At 45.4% G+C, this 23,672-nt stretch overlaps 1 protein-coding gene across 1 annotated transcript in view; it reads right to left on the bottom strand.

Moving 5' to 3' along the window:
• LOC116826633 (ATP-binding cassette sub-family B member 5-like) overlaps positions 1–578 on the bottom strand; it is a 150,110-nt gene extending 149,532 nt beyond the window's left edge. Inside the window, 1 exon segment of the mRNA XM_075062395.1 lies at positions 530–578. Within this exon segment, the coding sequence (XP_074918496.1) occupies positions 530–578 (49 nt within the window).
• Positions 579–23,672: the final 23,094 nt, after the last annotated feature.

The raw sequence follows: 23,672 nt of genomic DNA, 5'->3' as shown, positions 1-23,672 counted from the left end.
CTGACATAGTGGAGCATTTGCACACTTAGGCCCCATTGCTGATGCATGTAAATAACTTTACGCATATGAGCGGACACATTGAAATTCAATGGGACTACTCGTGCATAAATGCTCGCAGGATGGAAGCCATAGTTATTTTCAAACTAGAGTGACTCACTAGGCACACCAGGGTCACTTAAGTTGGTAGAAAGGCCACACACAGCTACGCCCAGCCAGTGCTGCGATTAAGTTAAAAGAGAATACGTGTATTCAGTGGTAGCTATGAATATTTTCTGAATGCTGTTTCCTCCACATAGCTCCCCAAGAAGGGTCCATACTCGCTGGGTAAAGACACCACAGAAGAAAGCTTAATAGCCAGAGTAGCATGATTTGTGGAGGACGATGGGAGGGTTGATCTGTTTTTCCATAGAAATCCCTCATGGCTACCAGACAAGATTCAAAATGTGGCTTAGTTTCATGGCAATGGAGTACATCCTTCCAACAACTAGCCTAACATTCAAAAGAAGAAACAACTAACTGTAAAACTTACTAGGATTAGGTGGTTCCTCTTCTATGTAATTTAAGAAATCATCCTTCATGGTGTTATTCTGTTGTATGGTTCTTAGACTTGCAGAAGTAAATCACTTTGGGTAAAAGCTGCATACACAAGAAAACAGCAAAATCTTTCAGAGACAATAGCCATTCAAAGCGTTCACATTAAGATATGTTTATGTTTCTTTATTAATTTTTTCCTTTTGACAACTTTTCCTAGGAAAGAAAAATATTTATCATTACATACTACTTTTACATCAGGGTAAATTACTTTTCTAAAGAACTATGTTCATTTTTAAAAATGAGGACAACAGTGTAACCTGCTTCCTGGGGATACCCAGAGCTGTGGCCACTTGCCCTTAGCACAAAAAAAGCCTTGTCAGTGCCCAAAGGGGGTCAGCTCCCCAACTCCAGTGGACACAGGCAACACAAGCACTCCCCTCTAGGCCTACACAGGCCCTGCTGTCTCTCTACACGTTAGCAGTAGGCACATTTCAACCCCCGAGCTCTCCGAACATCTCCCTGGAGTGTGAAGCCCCTGCTCCACTGCAAACTCACGGTATTTACAGATTTGCTGTTTGGAAAGGAACAGTACACCCCAGCTTACCAGCTCCAGCTCAGTTCACCTCTTTGCTTAACACACAACACTTAGATACATTTTACAGTGAAAACGAGGAAAAGTTTATTTAACAAAGTATACATGTAACTCTTCCTTTCAGTGCTGGCTTAGTACATGAATGCAGTGCAAACAGGAGAGGGGTACCTCACAGTTTTTGGACAGTTCCAAAGTTTCAGTCACCCTGGGCTCATTTCGTGGTGCTGCTGGTAGGTGCCTGCCTCCCTCTCCTGGTATGTTAAAGGATCAAGCTACTTGGTGGCGCTTCCAGTGAGACAAGGGATAATCACACTAAGGGTGTGGCTACAGCACTTGAACTCACAAATAATTCAAACTCACACAAGCAAACACATTAAAAACAATAACTATAAACTTTATGTAAGGACTTGACCAAAGAGAAATAGACAATCAGTGAAAACATTAAATGATTTAAATGATTAGAGATCAATAATGCTTTGTAATTACTAAAGGCTCTGCCAAGAGGCACACCAGGTCACATGACCACATACTCTCTGAATCTTCCCAAACAAAAATCTCTCTTCCCACACCCACCCCAGTTCTGTCTGTTCCCCATGTCTCAGGTGGTGCATGTGGAGACATTGCAGGCCTGTAAGGAGATGCTGTTAGAAACACACTTTATTATACTGGGAATTGGCAGTGCAGGTCTTGATGATCCAAGTAGATGAAAATGCTTCCGCAGATGCAATGTGCATTCATGTTGCAAAATTAGGGCCTTAAGATGCTGATATCTTCCCTTACTCAGGCCCTGCTACCAGCCTGATTATTTGTCCCATTCAATTGAGTGTTGAGAGCCACTATAGCTGGCACAGAACAGCAGTCATGAGTGAAAGAAGAAAACGCCCCTCTGGGGCAGCATTCAGAAAAAGAAAGAAAGCAAAGGAAGCTTTTCTATCTAAGCACGAAGGAGCTCTCCTGAGATCCATAGGCACAAATGTTCAAGATGAGCCTTTGGGCCCCAGTGAGGATGAGAGAGGAGATGCCGGATCTTCCAGTTACTCAGAGTGCTAGTGACCTGGCAGCTACTGCAGCATCCATATTGCCATCTCAAATGGATGTAACCATGCACAGCTGGCAGTTCCCAAGTAAACAGACTGGTTGGCTGAACCCCAGCTGGAGATGATTCTCAAATAGGAGAAAAAGATATAAAAATGAGGAAAAGAAGCCCCAAATCACCTCACCTCTCTTCCTTCATCTCCACACATGGCATCAACAATTCCTGTAGTTAATAAAATTGTTTTATTGTTTTATCTAAGCCAGTATGTTTGTACTGAAGTGTTTGGGAAATTTCATTTGGGATAACAGGTTTTGCACATATGATTTTCTATTAATGAAGTGACAGACTTTCTATGAGCTTACTGGGCGGTACAAGACACATTTCTGGGGACTACTGCATTTGAAGTATTTATATATCATAACAAAGATAAGAGTGCCTGTAAGTCTGTACAAAGTGTTCTAAAAACTAGTGATGGAAACAACAGTAGTTATAGTTCAGGTTGAGAATAGGAAGACAGCTGTGTGTTGTGACCACTTTATCCTGTAGTTCATAGTCGCCTCACTATTTATTGTGATTCCTCTGTCTGTTTCTTTCATCCGCTTGTTACTTCTATCTTATTCCTTGATTATAACTCTTTTGGGTGGAGATCTTTTTTTGCTTGTGTTTATACAGCCATAGCACAGTAGGATGAGGCCTATAGGTACTACTGAAATATCAACAAATAATAAGATGCCTGTTCCACTCTAAGGCCCCAATCCTGCAAAGATAAAGGGCTGGATCTACACCTAAAAGTTAGGTCCATCTAACTACATTTCTCAAGAGTTGAAAAACTTTGCTCTTGCGAGACATAGGTAAGCAGGCCTAAGCCCAAGTAGGCACCATTAGGTTGACAGAAAGAACTCTTCCATCAACCTAGCAGGTGGATTCACTAACCCCTTTCACCATTGTGGTAAGTATATATGCTCCAGAGAGCATAGCTGCAGCTGGTGCCTGTAGCACTTCTAGTGTAGACATACACTTAGTCCATACCCTCAGTTTTTGCAAGACTGAGGCCTAAGTTAGTCTTTAATGACTTCCCTAAAATTAGTTTTTTGCAAATGATGTTTGTTCTCAGTTTGGATGTGATCTTTGGGGAGGAAAAATTGAAAGTTCCTGACCTGTTCAAGGCATGAGAAAAATATGGTTCCTTCTTTAAAAAAATCTACTCTTTTGTGCTCTGATAATTCAGAAAGGGATGTAATGTGCTTCATAGGAAGCCTGACTTAAAAGACCTTGCTATTTGTGAAAGCAAAACCTATCTTATTCTCCACAGAATCTGCAAGTAATGGCTGTGACAATCTGGTTTCCAACATGATGAAAAACCTGAGCAAAATGACCAGTTACAGAAGAACAAGAAAAAGTAGGGGTTCCTTTGATCTTAATACGCTGTTAAATTTCTGCCCTGCCTTTCAAGAAAGGACCTGGATTAATTTTGCATTAATCTCTTTAGAAAGAAAATGAGAGTCAAAGGAAAAGATGGTCGGAATTTTGATAATTGGTTAGTGATAGTTTATGGAATTTGATTTCTGTTTCTCATTGTTCTTTTCTTTGCCTGTTGTTACATTATGTAACAGACTATGCAACCACAAATACGCATTTTGAAGAGAAGAAAGAGGTCTGTGCAAAACTTAGTATTGCCGCACAGCCATTTTTGTGCATTGGTCTCAGGCTCCTCTCTTTAAAAATATGGCCTGTTTGCAAAGTTCCCCCACAGCACTGCCAGTGCTTAATGATGTTCAGCACTAGAACCATGACAGAGTGAAATTCACCCATGTTAAGACTGAAGTGAGGCATGTGCGGTAAATAGGCCTTGCCCTGGCTCTGTCAACTGGAGATAATTTTACATTCGTGCATATGTCTCATGAATTATCCAGAGAAACAAGTGCTGTGTTTTTCTTAAATGTGATAACTGCTACATACTTGTTTCTGTTGTAGGCAGCAGCCAAATGTTTTGCAACTACCTGTTCTTGTTTACATTTTAAATACACTGAGAAAATATGTGGTGCAGTAGATATGCACACAGAGAGACAGTGAGTTGCACAGTAATGTTAGATACATTCTTCTTCTGCGGATTAGGGATTCATCCTGCCAACATGTTCCTAACTCCCTCAATAAAAAACTGGCCTAAAATGGTGTGTAAGCTTTTCAAAGTGTATCCCATGTTTTTGTTTGCTTCACAGTATCTAATTCATTGCTTCACAAATGTTTTGGATAACAGATTGCTAATGGTGCTATGTAAAAACAAATCCTATTCTGTTGTCTTAGTAAGATATCGTCACAATTATGTGAATTTGTCAACCTTCAATTAATTCGTTTTTCTTTATATAATGTAGTTTGCGTATGCCGATTGGCTGGATATCATTTTGGATGATAATAGGTTTGATTGCAGCTGTTGCAAATGGAACAGGGCTGCCACTTATTATCTTGTCTTTGCAGAGATGACAAACAGCTTTGTGAATGATTGGCCAAGCAGTAAATATGTCTTCAGGTAAATAAATTGTTATCAACTTCTGAAAATATTTGTTAGAGTCCTACTGTTGGCATGAAAGAGAAGTCTGGAAGGAGGGAAGGGGGGGAGGGGGGTAGGGAGAGAGACAGGGAGAGGAAGGAGGGAGAGAGAAAGAGGAGAAGAAAGAGGAAGGGGGAGGGGGGGGAGAAAGAAGGAGGGAAAGGGGGGGGGGGTAGGGGGCGGGAGGGGACAGAGGGGGGGGGTTCAGGATGGAGTACTGCCTGTGGTGTTAAAAGCCATGAAGAGCACAGTGATTCTGAGAAAGCCTTCCTTTACCCTACTGTATAGTACAAGTAGCAAACTAGACACTTGATAAATTACAGAGGCAGTACTATTGGGTAACTATAAAACGATTTACTACTTCTATAGCTATAGTGTTAATCCATGGAATTCACTGGCTCAACAAGGTACCAAATCAAGTTCTGTGATTGGATTTTTAAAACAACAAAATAGGAGCATTATATTCTAATTTTGCTCTATATGAGCTAGGCTTATATAAGGCAATCATAACTTACACACATGGTGACATGCGTGATATTGATGCGAGTGATTTAGGTGATGAACTGAAAGCCCTTTCAAGATACATTTCAGCAGGATCAACTCCAAAGGCTGTTCTGGAATATATGTGCACAAATAAGATGACCACTCTCTTTCCAAATGCTTTTATTGCTCTGTGCATCCTTCTAACACTTCCTGTAATATCTGCCAGTGGAGAACGCAGCTTCTTCAAGCTGAAGTTAATAAAAACACATTTGTGCTCCACAATGACACAGGACAGGCTGGTCGACCTTGCAACCATCTCAACAGAGCATGAGCTTGCCCAGACTGTGGACCTTTAGAAAGCAGTTCAAATCTTTGCAACTAAGAAGGCATGGAAAGCTACAACTTTGATTATTCAAACAGATAAAAATGCCAGTGTTTACAGAACGTAGACCTTTCAAAGTTTTGGCCCAAGCGAGGGGGCATGGGGATGTCATTTGAGATCCCCACCTCAGGTGCCGAAATGTTGTGGGCCGGCCCTGGACAGAACCCCCTTGCTAAGGGATGGGAGTGGCACTACATACTCAAGTGGTAGCCAGCAGAACTATTGGAAACAAATACTTACATATAAAATAAAATCCTAACACACATTCTAGAAACTAGACTTAATTAACTAAATACTCTCATGTCCAATAAAGTATTGTGCCCCAGTGCTTTCCTGCCAGACTGTGAACCCTTTTCCATGAGAGAAGACATGCTGTCAGCTTGTCTCCTAGATGAAGGATGCAGTGTGTCCATCTGTATTCCCAGATATTCCTCACAATCCATTGTCTTTACTCATAAACAGGATCCCTTGCTGCTGTTTATGTCTTCCTGTAAATCTGGTAGATTTTGCAATCTTTCAACTGGTGTAAGGCTCAGTGTGCAAACAAGCATCCATGTGAGACATAAAATGGCCAATACACACATGACCAGACAGAGAAATAAATATCTGCAACCTCCTGCTTAAAAGGAACCTATGTAAGACATGACCTCTTGGTTACCTGTCTTAACTCCAGGGCTTTGAGATCTTAATTTCCAGTATAGATACATGACTCCTTAAATATTATTCGCCCATACATTGCAAAATGATTAGCCAGTAGGCTACTGGCTCTTGATAGAGATCTTACAGGTGACCATTTAGTAACTTAATATGCATATATCTGACCACTGCAAAACCCTGTGCATCCCTGTGCTCTATGTCAGTTGGCACCAAGGGATTCTTTGGTCACACTCAGCTAACCACTTTCATGGATTTTAATGCCAAAAGAGATGATTAGATTATCTAGTCTGACTTCCTGCATAACATAAGCCATAGAATTTCATCCTGTTACCTCTGTATGGAGCCCAATAACTTAACGTTTGACTAAAGTATTTCTTCCATTTATATCATGATCACGATAACTGTGCAAAGATTCACAATGCTTTATCCTTTCCAAGTATTATTGTATTGATTAAATAATGGTGGAATTCTTTGGAAACAGATGACCAACATTCTATCACCAGGGTTTTGTTCCTTTATATGGGATGTACGTATGTTTACAAAACAGTACATTTGAATCTGGGTCCAACAGCTCTCGAGACATATTAAAAAATTAAACAAAATTAAAGCTGACATATACATCCAAACAAGAACATTGTGTGCAAAATCCTTATTCTACCCTTCAGCTTCCTTTTAGATCAATTTCTAGTGTATGTTGTTGTCTGGATTTTAGAATTAATTTATTTCAGTTTATCTTTTAACTTTCTGTTACGGCCATTAGTCTCACTTTTAGTTTGGACACACACACAAACTCCTGGGGATATAGGTTACTATCAGGACGACCATACAGATGCAAATGACCATTGTAAAAAGGATTACACTTATTTATGTGCTCATTTATCACAGCCACTTTCAAAGACAACCTACTTCTTGCCACAGAGAGATGAAAGGCGGGATGGGGAGTGCAAGAGACAAAGTCCCTTGCAGGGTTTCTTCAGCTTCAGTATAGCCATAAATAAAACCATAATGACAGTTTTCTACAACTGCAAGGTCCCTTCACCTCTAAAGTAAGCACAGAAAGAGGTGCAGAGACAAAGAACTTTATAGGATCTCCTCAACTGCAGTGCACCTACAGACTTTCTATAGGCAGCCTGGTCCCCAATGGCCCACTTGACATTTACATGCAGCCACTAACAGACGGACAAACAAAAAACCAGAAGGCTCCTGCAGGGCAGTTGCGTACAGAAGTAATATCTTGCTTTTTAAGGGGATCTATAGAAGATCCCTCAGCTTCAGTACAACAAAAGGTAGAACTAGTGACCCTATAGTTGAGGATCTCAGTTTCAGTGCCTCCAGGAGAGAGGTATTACCCCCTGGGAGATACCTCAGCATCAGAGCAGCAACATTATCACCCGTAGCATCCGTCCACGTCAGAGCAGCAACACTGTCACCTCTAGCACCCCGCGCTTCAGAGGAACAACGGCACCACTACCGCCCCTCGCAGTGGCCACGAGCCCTTTGCTGTCAGGCCCGGCGGCCAGGGCTCCCTTGGCGCGGGTCACTCCGAGCTGCCATTGGTCACGGAGCGAGCAGCCTCCAGACACGCGACCCCGCTCCTGCCGGGGAGGGGGGCCCGCTGCCCACGTGCGGCGGCCCGGGAAGCGCCGCTGAGCCCCAGCGGGAGGAGAGCGAGGAGCGGGGAGGGGTTGGGCGAGGGGGTCGCTCGGACCCGCCTCTAGCGCCAGGGTGGCTGGAGCGTCCCCATCGCTCAGCCCTGGGTCGACCCCCGGCGGCCTCCTGCCCTGGGCGGGGGGTGGCTGTGGGGGCAGGTAGGTGAAGCCTGGCTCAGGGCTGGGAGAGATTCCTCAGCAGGAGACTGGGCCCGTCCCAGCGGTTCTGAGCCTCACCTGCCCGCTGCTCCCAGCCCGGGTGTGACTGCGGAGCGCCCGCACCTGCCTTCGCTCACTGACCCAGGCAGACTCCCCGCTGTGGTGTGTCCCAGACGCTGCTCTGCCTAAACCTCAGTGCTGCTTTCCGCTGCCCTTATAAACAGCAGGCTGCTGCCTGCTGCCCACTTTTCAGCTACCTTGTTTCCCTTCCTCCATATCCCGGAGGGTCAGGTTTCAAGGTAATGCTCTGGGGTCCCCTTTCCACATCTCCTATCAGTGACTCCTTCCCCACAGTTACCTCCGCCCAAAACAAGAAAATCATTTCTGGTGAAGATATGCTGCTGTGTGGACCAGAAATGGGTAAAAGGACTAAAGCCTCCCATTCTGGTTCTTTCCTGCTTAAATGATTTTAAATGTTTCTTAAAAAGTTCAAAGAGGTGATTCAGAAAAGCACCCCAAAGCTCAGATTGTCTCAGTTACTCTGGGAAAACTTATGCAGACTTTACAGTACCCTGTGGCTCCCCACCCCTTTCCATTGTGCAAAAACAAAATCTCTTAATTATCTTTCCACCCATCTGGGCGCTGATATCATCCTCATCATGCTGGAATCTGAGTGCCCACTGGTTTTGGAAAGTCAGAGAAACCAGTGGTAGTTTTGTCTGATTATGTCGTTCAGGCTGGGCCCTGTGTGATGAGTCCCTTTTTCATCCCACCCCACCAAGGTTCAGGGTAAAATGATATAATTCCCTTTGAAAGAAAAGGCAACATTTCCCATTGCTTTCTTCAGCCACCCAATCCACCCCACTACCTTTTATTTTACAGATGGACTTCAGTATTGCTCAAAACCCTACATCGCAAGTCTGTTTATTTCTAGGGCCCCAAGCTCTCATTATCATTACATTACTTTTTGTTGTAAAGCTTATTACAGGACTCAACTTCAGTCTCTATTATGCTAGGCGTTGTACAAAACACATTGGGACAAGGACTGACTCTTCCTAAGAGTTTATCAACTCCTTGGCTTCCATAGCTCAGAAGTCTGTATCTGTAGATTAGCAGGACGGAAAGTTGAGCACAAATGCATGATTGTCCCAAAACGTGTTAATCCCAATGGAGTCAATGGGATTTTTGCCATTTCAGTGGGAACAGGAACAACTTTTGCATCCACACTAAGCAGGGGCGGCTCTAGGGATTTTGTCATCCCAAGCACGGAGCCACCCCTGACACTAGGAGCATTTTTCCGGTGTAGTATACTGGTATAGCTTTACTGGCAAAGACTTTTCAAGAGTAGACCTGGCCATAGGTTTAGTTGTGGTCATGGCTGAACTCAGATACCATAGCAATCAATGCCATATGACAGTGTTTCCCAAGCTTGGGATGCCGCTTGCGTAGGGAAAGCCTCTGGTGGGCTGAGCTGGTTTGTTTACCTGCCCCATCCGCAGGTTCAGCCGATCGTGGCTCCCACTGGCCACGGTTTGCTGCTCTAGGCCAATGGGAGCTGCTGGAAGTGGCGGCCAGTATGTCCCTCAGCCAATGCCGTTTCCTGCAGCACCCATTGGCCTGGAGCAGCGAACCGTGGCCAGGGGGAGCCGCGATTGGCCAGACCTGTGGATGGAGCAGGTAAATAAATGGGCCAGGCTAGCCAGGGGTTTTCTTTACACAAGCGGTGTCCCAAGTTTGGGAAACACTGCCATATAAGAATATAAGCAGAATTAAACAGGAAAATCTTGACCAGAAGTTTGAAGATGCTAAGCACCCACAACTCTTATTTGAAATCTTGAGGAGTTGCTGGGTGCTTGGCACATCAGAAAATCAGGCCATTTTACTATTACAGTAGAATCTTGATTTTATGACCACCAATCTGACGAACAACCAGTTACAGGAATAATTTTTCCTCCCTGCTCCCCGATTGGAGGAGGAAGTAGAAAATCACAGCATGAATGTGATCTCATGAAGAACAAGTTGACATTTATTCACATTTTGAGGCCTTCAGTGTGTTGGAAAATGTGTTGTGGTTTATCAAAATGCTTTTCCCCAAAAAATAAAATTTTATCAAGGTTGACACAGTCTCACAGAAACTTTCGATTTTGATGAAATGGCATTTTATGATGATAAAATGTTCTATCTGAAAAAAATTGACCAGCTGTAATGTTCATAAGCAACTTTAAAAAGTAAAAAACCAGGGAAGCAAAGGGAAAGTGAGAAGAGGAGAAAGAGAAGAGTTGGCAAATAATTTCTTGTTGTAACCTGGTGAGATATAAGGGCCCCACTTATCACTTGGTAGAAGACTAGGGAAAGTCAAAGCAAATTGCATTATTTTTTTAAACCTCCTTTATAAGTAAAAGATTACCACAGTTATTTAAAAGTTGAACAGAACTGATAGTAGTGGACTGAAAAAAACATGATGGTAACTAGAACAGACATAAGCTTATACATAAAGCTTCAGTATTTAACTGTCATGATCCACAACACTATAGTTCACAATAATGTCTTTGCAGTATTTTGGGCCATTACTTTAGAATACTATAAACTGTTTTGTTTATGATTTAAGGAAAGTGTGCATTAAGGAAGGAAGAATGCCATTTCTCTTTTTAGGTGTTCTATTTTATGAAACCACTCAATTAATTTTAAAAATCATCTTTGGTTAGAAATAGACAATCCTCAGGTCCAAATGTCAGACTTTGAGGCCAAAAGCAACAACTGGATCATCTAGTCTGACATGTATCTCACACCAACACCCAGGCATTAAACCCAACAACTGAAATTAGACCAAAGTGTTAAATCCCTCAGGAGATTAAACTGTCACAGGCAAAGAATGGGAGAAGCGGAGGTGCACCAGGCATGGCAAGGAATTGAGTTGATAAGATATACCCTGATGATTCTAACGCAAGAACTGCACCATACACTGCAGAGGAAAGCAACCCCCTCCCGCTCCCAGCTCACTGCCAATCTGACCTGAGAAAGATGCTTTCCCAACTCCACACATGATGGTCAGTTAGACCCTGAGCACATGAGCAAGAGCCAGCTGTCTAAACATATAAGAAAATTCTCAGTGACACTTGAGAGCAGCAGCCCACCTCATCCAGTGCCCCATCTCCAGCTATGGCCATCTCTGATGCTTTAGAGAAGGGGTTGCCAATGCATCACTGCCAAAATGCTGCTGAAATTCGGCGGCATTTCAGCAGATGCTCGACCACCGCCACGGTCCTTCGTCTGGCCCCACCAGATGAAAAGGTTGGGGATCACTACTTTAGAGTATGAAGATAAACCCCAGAATACAAGGGGCAGGGGGAAAGAAGGGATAGCTCAGTGGTTTGAGCATTGGCCTGCTAACCCCAGGGCTGTGAGTTCAATCCTTGAGGGGACCATTGAAGGAACTGGGGTAAAAACTTGTCTGGGGATTGGTCCTGCTTTGAACAGGGGGTTAGACTAGATGATCTTCTATGATTCTACCCTTGCAGGTGACCAGAGGAATCCCTTAAGCATGATATTTTAGAAACATGAACCAGAAGGGACACTCAGGGCTGTGAGGCCAGCTCCCCTAACCAACCACATCATACAATCTCACTCATAAATTTGTCCAGCTCTCTCTTAAAATTAAGTTGCTTGTCCCAGCAACTCCTATTGTGAGGCTGCTCCAGAACTTCACTGTATTTGATTGCCCTTCCAAGAGGCAGCTGCTAATAGGAAGGGCCTAATCGCTACAGTGCAGCATCAGTCGTTAACTAGCATCAGCCCTAACTGGTTAGACCGGAGGGTGGTATCTGCTTAAAGGAAATACTGGTTACAACTGGAATATATCCACTATAGCATTAATAAAAAACAAGCTAAGGTTTCACAGGGTTGCCTCATTTTTTTATTTTTTTTTGCTGATACAGACTAACATGGCTACCACTCTGAAAGATACACTTTGTTTTCCTGACGTGATTGAGCTGAAAATACCCCAATGTGTGGCAACTCTCAGATTAATATATCTGCATGTGGCAATGGTAAAATAATAGATGCTGTTTTCGGCTTAACACCCCCCCCCCCCCCCCGATATAGTAGACAAATACCAGGAAGATAGAATTTCTTTCTTGGGTGCCTCTCACAGCAGTACCCAGACCTGGTTGGTGTTGGACAACTGTTACAGAGTTAAGAGTTTGGTGGTTAAATCCTACCTTCAGTTACAACCATGCAACCTGTGTGAGGTTAGAGTTGTGTCACTGAGGGCAGAATTTAGCCCTTTGTATCAATTCTAGTTGATAGTGTAAGCTGCTACATTTTATTACTACATAATTAGTACTCCCTCACCACTACAGCCAAAAAAAAAAATCCTTTTGCTTTAATATTTGTTAAAAATCAGGAGCTGAAGAGGAAACTGATGGCACAACACTCTGACGTTTCCTAGGTCACCTCCACAATCCCAGCATCCCCCTGTCACACACACCTTCCCCAGTTCTAGGGCATTATTGTGAAACATAAAACACAACATTTATTATGACATTGACAGTCTGGAGGTAGCACCTCAAGGCCCCAACCAGAGAACATGGTCTCATTGCGCTAAATATTATATACAGATATAATTAAAGATGGCCCCTCACAAACAGCTTATCATCACAAGCTTTTCATTTCAAATGTGGATCAATACATAATGATAGGTATGTAGACCTGGAAACATGACTGATTTTTCACTGATAATATTTTATATGTACTTCATTAATTTTCTGGCAATTTAAATTAAAGATGGATACTGTAGCTAAGACAATTCTGACTGACGTTAACTGTTTCCCAGTTATTGGCCATCTCCTCCAGGTTGTGCTATATAAGCAGCCATGGTGGGTGTCCATGGGATATTGCAGAGCCTAAATTTCAGCCTGAGAACAGCTCTGGGTTGATGCCCCAGTTATGGTATAAGATTCTTACCCTCTTAGCCCAACCCCTGCCTCAGTCACCTGTGTTAAACTAGTTCACTCAGGCTCTGTACACATGAGGATGATCTCATCCATTAATTCCTTCTTCACCTTGATCACTTACAGGTATTTGGATAATTCAGACACTTTCAGGAGTTCCTAGTTCACATCTGCTTTAGTTCACATTGAAGTTCACTTCTGCGTAAGGAAGAAACATGAAGAAATGACATTCTAATTGCCCACTGAAAAGTTTTTACATCTGCTCTAGGCCCTCGGAGAAATTTAATTAAGTGCAAACAATCTGGCAGATCTCTGAGATCACTCTTACTCAAAAGGGGCAGGACGTAGTCTTGTGGCTTTTTTAGGTCAATGTAGTTTATCTGTTACTATAAAAGGGAAGAAGAGGAAACACCCTGTGTGCGGTGAGAAAATAAGCTCTTTACCTGAATGTACAGCACGCCTGAATGGAGCAATAGGTAGGTACAGCATCATACACTGGGGACTCATATGTTTAATATTTCCTCTAAAGACGACCTGTCAAATTCATACAGTTTCTGTGCCCGTTTTGCTGGCACCAGTCTTGGCATGGATTCCTGTGGGTGAAAGTGGAGAGGTTGCAACAATAGAAAACAGCACTTGTAAAGGCCAAAAATGAGAGTTCCTGTTGGGCAGAATGTGTGACCCAGTGGCTGTGATGAACTGACTCAAAACATCCCTTCTGCAGCCTCCACCAACATGGCTCCTATGGAACCTCTGACAAACTTGAAAGTTGCCGTTCTGCAGCATGAGTTATAACCCTGGAGCAAGGCTGGCCTTACCATGAGGCAACTGAGGCCAGGGGCAGCTCTAGTCACCAGCAAAGCAAGCAGGTGCTTGGGGCATCCCAGTGGCAGGGACGGCAGCTGGCAGGGATCTAGCCTGGGAGCTGAGAACCAACAGGGGGCCCTGGGAGCTGTAGTTCCTTGGTTAGCTCCCTGCCTATAGAGCTAGCCCTGGAGCAGCAAAAGAACTACATTTCCCAGCATTCCCTTGGCTGCTATCAACAGGAAAGGGAGTGGGAAGGAATATGATCGCTGAAACCTCATGCTGCAGCTTGCTGTGAATGGAGAGCTCACTGCTAGAGCGGGGTGGCACTATGAATGGGGAACAAGTGTGCCCAAGGAGTAGAAGTCTTTGGCCCAAATATCTCCTTCAGAATATCGCTCCAGACAGGAGTGGCGCCAGAGTTTCTGGCGCCCTAGGCAGAATTCAGGGGGTGGCATTTTGTGCGCTCCCCACGGGGCGCATGGGAGCTTCCGGGTTCCGCTCCTATCGCACCACCAAAGAAGGACCCTCCGCCAAAATGCTGCAGGTGACAGTGGCAGTCATTGAGCTGCTCAGTTGCCTGCTGCTTTTTTCTGCGGCATATTGGCAGAAGGTCCTTCTTCGGTGGTGCAATGGGAGTGGAACTGGAAGCTCCCATGCGCCCAAAATGCCGCCCCCCGAATCCTGGCGACCTAGGCGACCGCCTAGGGTTGCCTAATGGAAGCGCCAGCCCTGCCCCCAGACTGGATTAGGGTGTGACCTAATGGATTAGGATGTGACGTGGTGTGACCTCACTTTGCAGCCCCCAAAGAAGGAATTGGGTGGACTAAATGGACAGCGCCCCTCTCTATCTGAAGCCTAGCAAGGGAGGTATGTGGATCCCACTAGAATTTAAAATGAAAAGTAAGGGAGGGGAGGCTCTGGACCTGGGCAGCTTTAGATATAGTACAAGGCATGTAGGAGGATTTCCACTTCTGAGCCATGGAAGCAGAAATTGACTTTTCCTTTCCAGATTTAGCTAACATTTAGAAAGGGAATCTAGCACCTGCCTTCCAGATTTGAACACCTCAAAATTCAGGAGTGCTCAAGCTCAATATGGGATATGGGCGAATTTGTTAACTTCAGTTTTCTTTCCAAATCAAATATAACTGAGCCCACTGTAAGTGCTGTAAAAAAAGTAGGATAAAATTGAGGCAAGAAAATCTTCCCCAGTGTTATTAGGACTGGATTGTATTTTCAACAGCATTGCCTTATTTTTTTTTTTTTTTAGTTTTAATTTGTTATATAAAACGAAAGACCTGATATTGCATTGGACAAATTCCCCATAGAACAAAGAGTGGAACAAAAAGAATAATAAGGCACTTCACTTTTCCTCATTTATGGAGGAAGCCTAACAATAGCATCCAGATAATCCTCCAATCAACACAAACTGAAAAATGTTCCATCTTACTGGCAAGTTCTGTAACCATTAGGAACCAATCCTGTCTGATGTCCGTGCCACTCCAAATTCCTGCTAGAATGACCCACCCTGGAGCAAGTTATCCTGTGATCAGGGTCGTGTGGAAGAGGGTCCAGGTGGGGTGGGGAAGAGCCAGGGCTGCGGGTGCAGGGGTATGTGGTGGGGGCACTGGGTGGGGAATAGACAAAACAATGGAGCGGGCAACAGGGGTGTGTGTTCGGGAAGCCAGGCTGTGATGGCTAGTGGCTGCAGGTGGAGAAGGGGAGACCCAGGGCCTGGACCATGGTGAAAACGGTGCTCGGTGGGAGAGAAAGCCCACCCTGGGGCTAGCAACGGGAGTGTGGTGTGGGAGGCCGCGCTGGCGGAGAGGGTGCAGGTGGGGGGAAGCACAGGCTGGGCAGCAGAGGATGTGGGGTGAGGGGAGTCCAGGGCTCGGGTAGGGGCAGCCGACCTTTTTTTGCTTGCGGAGCGCAAAAAACCTAGAGCCGGCCCTGACTGAGGCGGCCGCCTCGGTGCCAGACTGTGGGATGGCGGGGCGCCACTAGGACTGAGAGAGTAGAAAATTGTGTGTGCTGCTTGTGCATATGTATTTTCTCTGCTCTAGATCAAGGGTCGGCAACCTTTCAGAAGTGGTTGTGCCGAGTCTTCATTTATTCACTCTAATTTAAGGTTTTGCATGCCGTAATACATTTTAATGTTTTTAGAAAGTGTCTCTCTATAAGTCTATAAACTATTGTTGCAAGTAAAGCAAAAAAGTTTTAAAGAAGCTCATTTAAAAAATTAAATTAAAATGCAGATCTTACCAGTTTAGTGCATGTGGTTCTTAATCTGGGGTGCATGCACCCCCTGGGCAGGGCCGGTGCAAGGATATTTGTGCCCTAGGTGAAACTTCACCTTTGCGCCCTACCACCCGACATCAGTTCATTGAGGACAAATCCAGACGGCCTTTTATAGATCCCAGGGGCCAGCCTGTCCAGGGTCAGCCATGCCCAGGACACTGCTCCCCAGACCAGGTTCCCCCCTCCTTGCCGCCTGAACTCCCCTGGAAGGTGCACAGCCCCCCCCATGAGTCCTTCCCACCCACACCAGTTGGCCCCCGCCCCAATCCAGTCACTGGCTTCGCCGGGCTTGTGCACTGCAGCAGCTCAGCAGGGAGGAGCCGCCTTCCAGAGGCACCAGAGAGCCAGAGAGTCCTGCTTTGTGGCAGCAGCGAGCCCCAGCATGGAGAAGCCAGCATGGTGCAGGAGGGCAGCAGCACTGCAAAGGCGCGGCGCCACTAGCGGGAGTAGCCGTGACCCAGGGCCACCTAAGGGATTCAGGGGCCTGGGGTCTTGGTGGTGGGAGGTCCCCACCGCCGAATTGCCACCGAAGACCTGGCACTTCGGAGGCGGGCCTGGAGCGGAAGGACCCCCGCTGCCAATTGCTGCGGAACATGCTCCGGGGGCCCGACCCCGCGAGAGTTTTCCAGGGCCCCAGAGCAAGTGAAGGACCCGTTCCAGGGGCCCTGAAAACTCTCCTGGGGTCCCTGCAGGACCCTGGGCCTGGTGCAATTTGGCTCCACTTGCCCCCCCCCGGGCGGCCCTGCTGTGACGTCCCCGTCCTGCCCAGGCTGTGGCCTGGCACCCCCCGGGCTCCTATACAGGCTGCAGTGGTTTGTATGCAATGCCAGCCCCCATGTCCCCCCCCGGCTCCCACCTCACCTAGGGTTATCATATTTATACAATCAAAAAAAGAGGAGAGACCCCTGCCCCCTAGCCCCCGCCCCCATCCACAGTTCCCCCCACTTCCACCCTGGACTGCCCCAGTCAAACCCCAATCCCCTCACTCCTTGTCCTCTGACTGCCCCCTCCTGGGACCCCTGCCCCTACTGCCCCCCAGAACCCTACTCCCTCCACCTCCATGCTCTCTGTTCCCTGACTGCCCCCTCCGGAGACCCCCCACCCTACTGCCCCCCTAGACCTTACCCTCTACCTTTCCCCTGTCTGCCCCAACCCCTCCTTCCACATCCCTGCCTCTCGACAGGACCCCAGAACTCCCAACCCATCCAACCCTCCCCTGCTCCCTGACTCCCAGACTTCCCTATACCATACCCATGTTGTCAGACACTGTCTCCACTTGGAGGCAAAACTCCACATGGAGTGCTGAGGCAGTGGGAGTGGGTAGCTCTGTGAGGGGCAGCGGGCAGCGCAGCTCACACTTTCGGAGCAGGCAGACCCAAGTTGCAATGGGTGGAGCCGGGGCGTGCTGCCTGCTTGGGCTTGCTGCTCGGTGGCCTCCGGGGAGGCTCCTGCGGGATGCATGTGGGTGGCGGTCCGCTGTGCACCCCGTTCCCCTACGCCATGCTTGGGCTCTGCGGCTCCTGGAGGGTGAGCCTCTGACCGCCTCTCCCACGCAGGCTCAGGGTCCCCGTGCCCCAGTTGGCTCACACACTCCCGAGACTGCAAACCCGAGCGCAAGTGAGGGGAGAGCCTCGGGGCGTGCCTCGCCACGGTCTGGGTCCTGCCGCTGCCCACTCAGCCTCTGCCGCCTGGGATTCTGTTCACTCAGCTGGCCACGAGCTGAGTGGGCCAGTGGCTGGGACCCGACTGGGAGCCGTGCCAGGCCAAATCGGTCTCGATGTGCCAATGTGCCGTGTGCCATAGGTTGGTCAACCATGTTCTAGATACACAGAGTGATGGAGTGCTCTTGCTGGAGGGAAGGAGGGCAAAGAGACCATAACAGTAGGCATGGAGAAGGGTAGTGGGAATAACAGAAAGCAGCAGGGTGCAGGGAGAGAGCAGGAAGGGGAGGACTTTCTTATGCCTTACATTGTCCATTGAAAGCCAACAACGTGTTCTGATAGCAGTCAAAATTTCTTCCACCTTTTCTAGCACAATACCGTCAGCTCTTTGCAGTGATGTGTCAGAACTGGAAAATTCAGAGGTGGGGGGAAGGGATATTTTATGGAAATCAAATTTAACGTGGTGTAAATTACTGTACTGATACAAAGGGTGATCACAGTTAGGAAAGAGTCTAGAATTTTAGGAGACCTGCGGTCTCAGTCCCCACTCCAACACATTTTCCTGGGCAACGTTTGGGAAAATACTTCTCTCAGTTTTCACTTCTCCGTGTGGTGTAACATTGGAATCCCTATCTTGCATGTGTTGTGAGCTAAACACAATGAAGCTTGTGGGGCACTCCAGAGACTATAGTATATTATAGGTCTCATTATCTGTAGGACTTCAATGCTCAGACATCGGTTTATTACAGGATGAGTGGGTGAGTATTCTAGCCTGCATTGTGCAGGAGTCAGAACTAGAGATGATCATAAATGGTTCCTTGATCTTAAAAGTCTATGATTCTACGAGTTCTTCCTCCACCATTTTCAGTGGTTGGTGGGGGAAAAGGGGAGAGAAAACAAAATACGAACCTATAAATGAAACACTTGTAATTTTTCTGCTGCATTACAAGCAATATCTACTAATGTGATCACAGTTGTTGAAGCTGATCATCCTCATCCCCTGTGGTGAGTGGTGGTGACTGGACGCAGTCCAGCCTTCCATGGCCATGCAATGGTGCCTCGCCGATGCTCAGTGTAGACAGAAGCTCTGCAAATATTTTGGGCGGAGCAGTGGCGTAGAGAAGGCTCCTCTCCAAACTTGGGTTCATGTGCTGCTTGGGTTCACTCCCTCTCAATTCTTGTTTATTAGAGGTTAGAATTTTTTATTTTATTTCCCCACACTTATTGATTGATCCAACTGCTTGCTGCTGCGCAAGAGAAGTGGGCTAACTGCAAAATCACTAGGTCAGTTTCCACCCGTAGTACGAATCCTATACAATCCCTGACAGCAAACGTGGCAAAGAATTGTACAATATACAGATCTTTCTCAATTGCTTCATGGATGTGTTAATTCACTGTTAACTAAAAAGAGATTTGTTAACTTTGATGAATGCCTTCCCTCACACATTTTCTTCTTTTGCTGGAGAAGAAACTTGTCAAAGTCTAACTGTCAATTATTATGTAGTAGGAATTGGACGTAGATACTGAACAGCAGTAATGCTGTTTGTGGGTAGGAACTAGCAGATCACCAACTCATTTTCTGTGACGTAACCTCTGGATAGACTTCTGCCATTGCTACCCCTGCTCATCACATGTGACCCAATTCATTCATGCAATTACAAAAAGGAATAATCCATACAAAAACAAAAATTCACCCCCAAAACCTTTACATTACTTTTCCCTCCATTCCCTATGTACCTATCTTCAATTTTTATTAGATTAAGATTTTTGAGGCAAGGAATATATCGTTACAGTGTTAGTACATTATTATTTGGAAAACCATTGGTGTCAACGCCAATTTTCTCTTGCTATTTTACATATGTAGGAGCTAGGATTGCTGAAATCAAGCCTCTCCCATTTCCTTCAGGATTCGCATCTTCCAAAAGCTAGCATATCCTGTCTGCAAAAATTACATCTCTGGAAAAACTCTGCATACCCTGATCATACTTCCTTGAATCCCTGCACAAGGGAACTGATCCAAAATTCCTAATATTTTAATTGGTTTGATCAGGTCAGAATGGATAAACACAGTGCCCATAACTATGAGTGCAGTTTCATTTCATACAATGTCAGGGTTTTCAATGCTTGTAAACTAGCTGGAGACAGCTGTTTATCTCTAAGAGTTTGCAAAACAGCCATAGACACTACCAACAATGTCAGAGGAGATAAGATATCGCATTTTCACAGCATAATCCTTGCAATGGAATGTTATGAAACTCTGAAAATGAAATGAAAATGATAAGATTTCCTCCCTCAGATAGCAGTAATATTTGAGTCTTAGTAGAAAAGGCTTCCTGGAAATTCCCTGCTACTATTTCTATGAAGTAAACATCAGACTTTCTTCTTGCCATTTTTCTGGTACATAGAAAAATAGAGCCCTCTACTCCGTCAGTCGGTGTGTTCAGTGTTCCAATCTGGCTGGTATCAAACAAGCCATCTCCTGGTGAAGTACGCGAAAAAAAACTTTTGGTGGATTCTTGCTGTTGGTTGAGCTGAGGCAAAAATGTCCAGCCTGGATGGTGCTCAGTATCACTATAGCAAAGCCAATACCCACATAAAGTAGCCAAACCTGTCGTAAAAATAGTAAAAGTCCTAAGGTCAATTGCATCTTGCAAGATCAGTTAGACACATCAGGTCATACTTCAACCCGCTGAAGCCAATGAATGTAATTGAGGGCCAAAATGTTTACAGTTACTGGACAAAAAATAAAATATATAGAAACTACATTGCTATTCTTCTGAAAATAATTGCAGAGGTTCTTACCTGGTCATTTCAGCTTCTATATCCAAACCTGGAATTGCTGACAAGTAGAGCTGCTATTCATCACAGCTGAAAGATTAATTGTAACAAAGAAAAATATTCAGTTTTATTAGAACAGGCATAAAACAAATCATGCGGCTTAAGGCCAAATCTATGGTGTTTGCATGACATACACTCCCTGCAACAGCGCATAGATTATAACTTCATGTGGCCATCATCCTCCAGTGGAGGATCAAACAGGGCAAACTTCTGAGTCAGCTCAGCGGTACTGTAGAGATGTCTGGATTTGCTCACTACGTCAAAGGGCACTGTCAGATCATAGCTTCATCTGATCTAACCTTCAGATTCCAACATGCCAATATCTGATTTTTTCAGGTGATAATCCCTCTTCTACCTCACATAAGGCAAATTAATCCACACAGATACCATTATTAAGTTTGCCGATGATACCAAACTGGGAGGATTGCAACTGCTTTGGAGGACAGGTCATAATCAAAATGTCTGGACAAATTGGAGAAATGGTCTTGAGTAAACCGGATAAGTTTAATAAAGACAAATGCAAAGTGCTCCACTTAGGAAGAACAATCGTTCACACATACAGAATGGAAGAGACTGCTTAGGACAGGAGTACGCGAAAAGGGATCTACGGGTTATAGGGACCACAAGCTAACATACGAGTCAACAGATGTGATGCTGTTGCCAAAAAGCAAACGCGATTCTGGATGCATTAACAGTGTGTTTGAGCAAGACACGAGAAGTCATTCTTCCGTCTCTACTCTGCTGGTTTAGGCCTCCAATGGAGTATTGTGTCCAGTTCTCGCACCACATTCAAGAAAGATGTGAAGAAACTGAGATGGTCGAGAGAAGAGCACAAGATGATAAAGTCTCAAGAACATGACCTATAAAGAAGGCTGAAGAATTGGTTGTAGTTTGGAAAAGAGAAGACGAGAAGGACATGATAGCAGTTTTCAGGATCTAAAAGGTTCATCAGAGGAGAAGAAAACTTGTTCACCTTAGCCTCTAATGATAGAACAAGAAGCAAGGGCTAAACTGCAGCAAGGGAGATTAGTTGACATAGAAAAGTTCCTAACTTTCAGGGTGGTTAAACACTGGACTAAATTGACTAGGGAGGCTGTGGAATCTCCATCCTATGGAGAGATATTTAAGAGTAGGTTAGATAAATGTCTATCAGGGATGGTCTAGACAGTATTTGGTCCTGCCATGAGGGCAGGGGACTGGACTCGATGACCTCTCAAGGTCCCTTCCAGTCCTAGAATCTATAAATCTATGAATAAGTCCTACTTTTATGCACCACTTACGTTCCACCCAAGCCAAGACCCACCCATTAAGGCTGGGTAATTACCTCTCACCACAAACAGTAGCAATTTAGCAGCCTGTCCATTGAGCTCCACCTTAACATCAGTAGTGCCCAACAAGGGCACAGCTTCTCCCGTATATGTCTTCAGCACTGTTTTTGTTGCTTTAAGCGGAAGATGCTGTAGCTTTTCTTTATACACAGTCTCTGAGACCAGCGAAACAGCTGCACCGGTGTTCAGTTCCATGCATATAGGTTTGCCATCCAACAATGGGGTTACCCAGTATTCATGTGAGCCCACTGCCAAAGACAAAACGTGGAGTGGCTCTTCTTCTTGTGAGGAGGTATCTCCTTGGACATCCTGGGTCTGCTCTAGGGTATGCAGATTTCCCTTTTTGGTCAGCCAGACCACTGGCCTCTTTTTCTTTTGTTTACAGGCACACTCAATGTGTCCCTTTTTCCATAGTGTCAACACATCAGGTCCTTACACCAGCATTCTGATGCAGGGTGACCCGGCTTACCATAGCAGTAACATTCCTGACTCCCCACAGTTTTGTGGGTAGGTTCTTGTGACACCTTATGAACCCTAGGGGATGCACTGATGGATTGTGCCTCCTTTGTAGCCAGTTCCATGGAGATAGCAATATTAATGGCCTTCTGTAAGGTAAGCTGAGCCTCTGTCAATAGGCGCTTCCATATAGCTTCACTGTGCAGGCCACACACCAACCTGTCATGCAGGGCATCATTTAACATCTCCTTAAATTCACAATGTTCTGCAAGCTTTCACAAAGTTGCCACAAATTGTACAACTGTTTCGTCTTCTTTCTGTTCTGTTTTGTGGAACCTACATCTTCCAGCAATTACCAATGGTTTTGGAGAAAAATGGGCCCCCAGGATTTCCACAATGTCACTGTACGATTTAGTCTCTGGCTTAACAGGGTGTAGTAAGCTGTGTAGCAGGGAGTAGGTCTTAGCCCCTACAACACTTAAGAATATTGGCACCTGCTTCTCTTTTGTAATGTCATTTGCAATAACAAAAAGCTCAAAATGCTCAATATATACATTCCATTGCACTATAGCCTCCTCAAAAGGTTCCAGTGGCCCTATAAGTGTCGCCATGATTTTAGTTTCAGTTTGCACAATCAGAGCAAACAAGCCAGTTCTCACTCCCTTCCAGCAGCAAAGAAGATTTGTTTGTTTGGTTTTTTACCTTAACTTTTACTTCCTTCTGTTGCTGGGGCAGCACAGGGATCCCGTCCTCATTGCCACGTTGTTATATCCTTGGGACAACAGTTTTAGGAAGAAATCACTGGAGACCAGAGAGCTGTAAACTTTGGAGCAGCCATTTATTGCTACACACACTAACCAACAGCTAGCCAAAACAGGCTGGGCTATCCCCTAATAATCTAATTTAGTTGCTATAGCAACACAAGATTCTATTACCATGACAACCAAATACACAACAAGTCTGGTTTCCTAACTCTAGCGGAGGACCAACAAACGCAGGCGTCTTGCCTAAGAGAGGGGGAGATGCCACCTGCAGATTGGGGTGGCAGGGGGGACGCAGGCCCATCCACTCCACTGCGTCCTGGACCAGGGCCCTAGCAGTGCCAGAGTGGTCTGCCACTGGTCAGCGGGGATCCTGACTGCAACAAACTCACTCACTTCCTGGCAACGTTGCAGCCAGACAGGGGTAATCTATCTCTGGACCACTTCTTAACTCTCCCTCAGGGTGTGCCTCGCTCTGTAGAGGGTCATCCTGGTTGTCGGGGAAGAGGGCCTCTGTCAGGGCTTGCAGCTCCTCCA

Source organism: Chelonoidis abingdonii, chromosome 2 (assembly GCF_003597395.2).
Source record: "Chelonoidis abingdonii isolate Lonesome George chromosome 2, CheloAbing_2.0, whole genome shotgun sequence".
NCBI lineage: Eukaryota > Metazoa > Chordata > Testudines > Testudinidae > Chelonoidis > Chelonoidis abingdonii.
The sequence above is the reverse complement of the archived record's forward strand: the minus strand, read 5'-3'. Positions and strand labels throughout refer to the sequence as shown.